Source organism: Petromyzon marinus, chromosome 62 (assembly GCF_048934315.1).
Source record: "Petromyzon marinus isolate PM22_M1 ecotype Great Lakes invasive population chromosome 62, UKy_Petmar_22M1.pri1.0, whole genome shotgun sequence".
NCBI classification, from domain to species: domain Eukaryota; kingdom Metazoa; phylum Chordata; class Hyperoartia; order Petromyzontiformes; family Petromyzontidae; genus Petromyzon; species Petromyzon marinus.
In genome coordinates, this window is record NC_133728.1 from 495,001 (window position 1) to 502,500 (window position 7,500).

At 58.7% G+C, this 7,500-nt stretch overlaps 1 protein-coding gene across 1 annotated transcript in view; it reads right to left on the minus strand.

Annotated features, from left to right (window-relative positions):
- Window positions 1-7,500, minus strand: part of FSTL1 (follistatin like 1) — a 65,620-nt gene that overhangs the window by 13,856 nt on the left and 44,264 nt on the right. The window contains exon 8 of the mRNA XM_032977138.2: window positions 6,849-6,961. Within this exon, the coding sequence (XP_032833029.2) occupies window positions 6,849-6,961 (113 nt within the window). The remainder of the gene's footprint in view (window positions 1-6,848; window positions 6,962-7,500) is intronic.

A 7,500-nucleotide genomic window follows, 5' to 3' on the forward strand; every position in this document is an offset into this window, starting at 1 on the left:
GATGGTGGAGGGGGTAGCGATGATGGTAGAGGGGGTAGCGATGGTGGTGGAGGGGGTAGCGATGATGGTAGAGGGGGTGGCGATGATGGTAGAGGGGATGGTGATGATGGTAGAGGGGGTAGCGATGATGGTGGAGGGGGTAGTGATGATGGTAGAGGGGGTAGCGATGATGGTAGAGGGGGTAGTGATGATGGTAGAGGGGGTAGCGATGATGGTAGAGGGGGTAGTGATGATGGTAGAGGGGGTGGCGATGATGGTAGAGGGGGTAGCGATGATGGTAGAGGGGGTGGCGATGATGGTAGAGGGGGTAGCGATGATGGTAGAGGGGTAGCGATGATGGTAGAGGGGGTAGCGATGATGGTGGAGGGGGTAGCGATGATGGTAGAGGGGGTGGCGATGATGGTAGAGGGGGTGGCGATGATGGTAGAGGGGGTGGCGATGATGGTAGAGGGGGTAGCGATGATGGTGGAGGGGGTGGCGATGATGGTAGAGAGGGTGGCGATGATGGTAGAGGGGGTAGTGATGATGGTAGAGGGGGTAGCGATGATGGTAGAGGGGGTGGCGATGATGGTAGAGGGGGTGGCGATGATGGTAGAGGGGGTAGCGATGATGGTAGAGGGGGTAGTGATGATAGTAGAGGGGGTAGTGATGATGGTAGAGGGGGTAGTGATGATGGTAGAGGGGGTAGTGATGATGGTGGAGGGGGTGGCGATGATGGTAGAGGGGGTGGCGATGATGGTGGAGGGGGTGGCGATGATGGTGGAGGGGGTAGCGATGATGGTAGAGGGGGTAGTGATGATGGTAGAGTGGGTGGCGATGGTGGTAGAGGGGGTAGCGATGATGGTAGAGGGGGTGGCGATGGTGGTGGAGGGGGTAGCGATGATGGTAGAGGGGGTAGTGATGATGGTAGAGGGGGTGGTGATGATGGTAGAGGGGGTAGCGATGATGGTAGAGGGGGTAGTGATGATGGTAGAGGGGGTAGCGATGATGGTAGAGGGGGTAGTGATGATGGTAGAGGGGGTGGCGATGATGGTAGAGGGGGTAGCGATGATGGTAGAGGGGGTGGCGATGATGGTAGAGGGGGTAGCGATGATGGTAGAGGGGTAGCGATGATGGTAGAGGGGGTAGCGATGATGGTGGAGGGGGTAGCGATGATGGTAGAGGGGGTGGCGATGATGGTAGAGGGGGTGGCGATGATGGTAGAGGGGGTGGCGATGATGGTAGAGGGGGTAGCGATGATGGTGGAGGGGGTGGCGATGATGGTAGAGAGGGTGGCGATGATGGTAGAGGGGGTAGTGATGATGGTAGAGGGGGTAGCGATGATGGTAGAGGGGGTGGCGATGATGGTAGAGGGGGTGGCGATGATGGTAGAGGGGGTAGCGATGATGGTAGAGGGGGTAGTGATGATAGTAGAGGGGGTAGTGATGATGGTAGAGGGGGTAGTGATGATGGTAGAGGGGGTAGTGATGATGGTGGAGGGGGTGGCGATGATGGTAGAGGGGGTGGCGATGATGGTGGAGGGGGTGGCGATGATGGTGGAGGGGGTAGCGATGATGGTAGAGGGGGTAGTGATGATGGTAGAGTGGGTGGCGATGGTGGTAGAGGGGGTAGCGATGATGGTAGAGGGGGTGGCGATGGTGGTGGAGGGGGTAGCGATGATGGTAGAGGGGGTAGTGATGATGGTAGAGGGGGTGGTGATGATGGTAGAGGGGGTAGCGATGATGGTAGAGGGGGTAGTGATGATGGTAGAGGGGGTAGCGATGATGGTAGAGGGGGTAGTGATGATGGTAGAGGGGGTGGCGATGATGGTAGAGGGGGTAGCGATGATGGTAGAGGGGGTGGCGATGATGGTAGAGGGGGTAGCGATGATGGTAGAGGGGTAGCGATGATGGTAGAGGGGGTAGCGATGATGGTGGAGGGGGTAGCGATGATGGTAGAGGGGGTGGCGATGATGGTAGAGGGGGTGGCGATGATGGTAGAGGGGGTGGCGATGATGGTAGAGGGGGTAGCGATGATGGTGGAGGGGGTGGCGATGATGGTAGAGAGGGTGGCGATGATGGTAGAGGGGGTAGTGATGATGGTAGAGGGGGTAGCGATGATGGTAGAGGGGGTGGCGATGATGGTAGAGGGGGTGGCGATGATGGTAGAGGGGGTAGCGATGATGGTAGAGGGGGTAGTGATGATAGTAGAGGGGGTAGTGATGATGGTAGAGGGGGTAGTGATGATGGTAGAGGGGGTAGTGATGATGGTGGAGGGGGTGGCGATGATGGTAGAGGGGGTGGCGATGATGGTGGAGGGGGTGGCGATGATGGTGGAGGGGGTAGCGATGATGGTAGAGGGGGTAGTGATGATGGTAGAGTGGGTGGCGATGGTGGTAGAGGGGGTAGCGATGATGGTAGAGGGGGTGGCGATGGTGGTGGAGGGGGTAGCGATGATGGTAGAGGGGGTAGTGATGATGGTAGAGGGGGTGGTGATGATGGTAGAGGGGGTAGCGATGATGGTAGAGGGGGTAGTGATGATGGTAGAGGGGGTAGCGATGATGGTAGAGGGGGTAGTGATGATGGTAGAGGGGGTGGCGATGATGGTAGAGGGGGTAGCGATGATGGTAGAGGGGGTGGCGATGATGGTAGAGGGGGTAGCGATGATGGTAGAGGGGTAGCGATGATGGTAGAGGGGGTAGCGATGATGGTGGAGGGGGTAGCGATGATGGTAGAGGGGGTGGCGATGATGGTAGAGGGGGTGGCGATGATGGTAGAGGGGGTGGCGATGATGGTAGAGGGGGTAGCGATGATGGTGGAGGGGGTGGCGATGATGGTAGAGACGGTGGCGATGATGGAAGAGGGGGTAGTGATGATGGTAGAGGGGGTAGCGATGATGGTAGAGGGGGTGGCGATGATGGTAGAGGGGGTGGCGATGATGGTAGAGGGGGTAGCGATGATGGTAGAGGGGGTAGTGATGATAGTAGAGGGGGTAGTGATGATGGTAGAGGGGGTAGTGATGATGGTAGAGGGGGTAGTGATGATGGTGGAGGGGGTGGCGATGATGGTAGAGGGGGTGGCGATGATGGTGGAGGGGGTGGCGATGATGGTGGAGGGGGTAGCGATGATGGTAGAGGGGGTAGTGATGATGGTAGAGTGGGTGGCGATGGTGGTAGAGGGGGTAGCGATGATGGTAGAGGGGGTAGCGATGATGGTAGAGGGGGTGGCGATGATGGTAGAGGGGGTAGCGATGATGGTAGAAGGGGTGGCGATGATGGTAGAGGGGGTAGCGATGATGGTAGAAGGGGTAGCGATGATGGTAGAGGGGGTAGCGATGATGGTAGAGGGGGTGGCGATGATGGTGTAGGGGGTAGCGATGATGGTAGAGGGGGTAGCGATGATGGTAGAGGGGGTGGCGATGGTGGTGGAGGGGGTAGCGATGATGGTAGAGGGGGTGGTGATGATGGTAGAGGGGGTAGTGATGATGGTAGAGGGGGTGGCGATGGTGGTGGAGGGGGTAGCGATGATGGTAGAGGGGGTGGTGATGATGGTAGAGGGGGTAGCGATGATGGTAGAGGGGGTGGCGATGATGGTAGAGGGGGTAGCGATGATGGTAGAGGGGGTATCGATGATGGTGGAGGGGGTAGCGATGGTGGTAGAGGGGGTAGCGATGATGGTAGAGGGAGTGGCGATGATGGTAGAGGGGGTAGCGATGATGGTAGAGGGGGTAGCGATGATGGTAGAGAGGGTAGCGATGATGGTAGAGGGGGTAGCGATGATGGTGGAGGGGGTAATGATGATGGTAGAGGGGGTAGCGATGATGGTGGAGGGGGTGGCGATGATGGTAGAGGGGGTAGCGATGATGGTGGAGGGGGTGGCGATGATGGTAGAGGGGGTGGTGATGATGGTAGAGGGGGTAGCGATGATGGTAGAGGGGGTAGCGATGATGGTAGAGGGGGTGGTGAAGATGGTAGAGGGGGTAGCGATGATGGTAGAGGGGTGGCGATGATGGCAGAGGGGGTGGTGATGATGGTAGAGGGGGTAGCGATGATGGTAGAGGGGGTAGCGATGATGGTAGAGGGGGTGGTGATGATGGTAGAGGGGGTAGCGATGATGGTAGAGGGGGTGGCGATGATGGTAGAGGGGGTAGCGATGATGGTAGAGGGGGTAGCGATGATGGTGGAGGGGGTAGCGATGGTGGTAGAGGGGGTAGCGATGATGGTAGAGGGGGTGGCGATGATGGTAGAGGGGGTAGCGATGATGGTAGAGGGGGTAGCGATGATGGTAGAGGGGGTAGCGATGATGGTAGAGAGGGTAGCGATTTATGGTGGAGGGGGTGGCGATGATGGTAGAGGGGGTAGTGATGATGGTAGAGGGGGTAGCGATGATGGTAGAGGGGGTAGCGATGATGGTGGAGGGGGTAGTGATGATGGTAGAGGGGGTAGCGATGATGGTAGAGGGGGTGGTGATGATGGTAGAGGGGGTAGCGATGATGGTAGAGGGGGTAGTGATGATGGTAGAGGGGGTAGCGATGATGGTAGAGGGGCTGGCGATGATGGTGGAGGGGGTAGCGATGATGGTAGAGGGGGTAGCGATGATGGTAGAGGGGGTGGTGATGATGGTAGAGGGGGTAGCGATGATGGTGGAGGGGATAGTGATGATGGTAGAGGGGGTGGCGATGATGGTGGAGGGGGTAGCGATGATGGTAGAGGGGGTGGCGATGATGGTGGAGGGGGTAGTGATGATGGTAGAGGGGGTGGCGATGGTGGTGGAGGGGGTGGCGATGATGGTAGAGGGGGTAGCGATGATGGTAGAGAAGGTAGCGATGATGGTGGAGGGGGTAGTGATGATGGTAGAGGGGGTAGCGATGATGGTAGAGGGGGTGGTGATGATGGTAGAGGGGGTAGCGATGATGGTAGAGGGGGTAGTGATGATGGTAGAGGGGGTAGCGATGATGGTAGAGGGGCTGGCGATGATGGTGGAGGGGGTAGCGATGATGGTAGAGGGGGTGGCGATGATGGTGGAGGGGGTAGTGATGATGGTAGAGGGGGTGGCGATGGTGGTGGAGGGGGTGGCGATGATGGTAGAGGGGGTAGCGATGATGGTAGAGGGGGTAGCGATGATGGTGGAGGGGGTAGTGATGATGGTAGAGGGGGTAGCGATGATGGTAGAGGGGGTGGTGATGATGGTAGAGGGGGTAGCGATGATGGTAGAGGGAGTAGTGATGATGGTAGAGGGGGTAGCGATGATGGTAGAGGGGCTGGCGATGATGGTGGAGGGGGTAGCGATGATGGTAGAGGGGGTAGCGATGATGGTAGAGGGGGTGGTGATGATGGTAGAGGGGGTAGCGATGATGGTGGAGGGGATAGCGATGATGGTAGAGGGGGTGGCGATGATGGTGGAGGGGGTAGCGATGATGGTAGAGGGGGTGGCGATGATGGTGGAGGGGGTAGTGATGATGGTAGAGGGGGTGGCGATGGTGGTGGAGGGGGTGGCGATGATGGTAGAGGGGGTAGCGATGATGGTAGAGGGGGTAGCGATGATGGTAGAGGGGGTAGCGATGATGGTAGAGGGGGTAGCGATGATGGTAGAGGGGGTAGTGATGATGGTAGAGGGGGTGGCGATGATGGTAGAGGGGGTAGCGATGATGGTAGAGGGGGTGGCGATGATGGTAGAGGGGGTAGCGATGATGGTAGAGTGGGTGGCTATGATGGTGTAGGGGGTAGCGATGATGGTAGAGGGGGTAGCGATGGTGGTAGAGGGGGTAGCGATGATGGTAGAGGGGGTGGCGATGATGGTGTAGGGGGTAGCGATGATGGTAGAGGGGGTAGCGATGGTGGTAGAGGGGGTAGTGATGATGGTAGAGGGGGTAGCGATGATGGTAGAGGGGGTGGCGATGATGGTAGAGAGGGTAGCGATGATGGTAGAGGGGGTGGCGATGATGGTAGAGGGGGTAGCGATGATGGTAGAGGGGGTGGCGATGATGGTGTAGGGGGTAGCGATGATGGTAGAGGGGGTGGCGATGATGGTGTAGGGGGTAGCGATGATGGTATACGGGGTAGCGATGGTGGTAGAGGGGGTAGTGATGGTGGTAGAGGGGGTAGCGATGATGGTGGAGGGGGTAGTGATGATGGTAGAGGGGGTAGCGATGATGGTGTAGGGGGTAGCGATGATGGTGTAGGGGGTAGCGATGGTGGTGGAGGGGGTAGCGATGGTGGTGTAGGGGGTAGCGATGGTGGTGGAGGGGGTAGCGATGATGGTAGAGGGGGTAGCGATGATGGTGTAGGGGGTAGCGATGGTGGTGGAGGGGGTAGCGATGATGGTAGAGGGGGTAGCGATGATGGTGTAGGGGGTGGCGATGATGGTGTAGGGGGTAGCGATGGTGGTGGCGGGGGTAGCGATGGTGGTGTAGGGGGTAGCGATGGTGGTAGAGGGGGTGGTGATGATGGTGAAGGGGGTAGCGATGATGGTGAAGGGGGTAGCGATGATGGTGTAGGGGGTAGCGATGGTGGTAGACGGGGTGGTGATGATGGTGGAGGGGGTAGTGATGATGGTAGAGGGGGAGGCGATGATGGTGGAGGGGGTAGCGATGATGGTAGACGGGGTAGCGATGATGGTGTAGGGGGTAGTGATGATGGTAGAGGGGGTAGCGATGATGGTAGAGGGGGTAGCGATGATGGTAGACGGGGTAGCGATGGTGGTGGAGGGGGTAGTGATGATGGTAGAGGGGGTGGCGATGATGGTGAAGGGGGTAGCGATGGTGGTGGCGGGGGTAGCGATGATGGTGTAGGGGGTAGCGATGATGGTAGAGGGGGTAGTGATGATGGTGAAGGGGGTAGCGATGGTGGTGGAGGGGGTCTGGGTGCTCACTCTTCTCTGGGGGGGTGTAGTTGGGGTTCAGGAGGTCCAGGAACTCTTCAAATCCGAGTTTCCAGTCGGTGTCGCGGTCCGAGAGCTCGATGAGGGCATCCACGCAGAGCCCGCTGAGACGCACACAAAGAAAAAGGTCCCCCGCGTAGCCTTTAACACACTGTCGGGACAAGTGCTGTTCGTAGCAAGTAGCAGCTGTGCAGGCCGGCACTGTGGCTGTGGCACACGAGGGGTGGTGTGGTGAGCAGCACGCCCACAACACCACTGGGAGTGGGGGGAGGAGGAGGGAGGAGGGGGGAGGAGGTGAGTGGATGAGTGTGGGAGTGGAGGAGGAGGTGGGTGGATGAGTGTGAGAGTGGAGGAGGTGGGTGGATGAGTGTGGGAGTGGATGAGGAGGTGAGTGGATGAGTGTGGGAGTGGATGAAGAGGTGAGTGGATGAGTGTGGGAGTGGATGAGGAGGTGGGTGGATGAGTGTGAGAGTGGAGGAGGTGGGTGGATGAGTGTGGGAGTGGATGAGGAGGTGAGTGGATGAGTGTGGGAGTGCAGGAGGAGGTGAGTGGATGAGTGTGGGAGTGGATGAAGAGGTGAGTGGATGAGTGTGGGAGTGGAGGAGGAGGTGAGTGGATGAGTGTGGGAGTGGAGGAGGAGGTG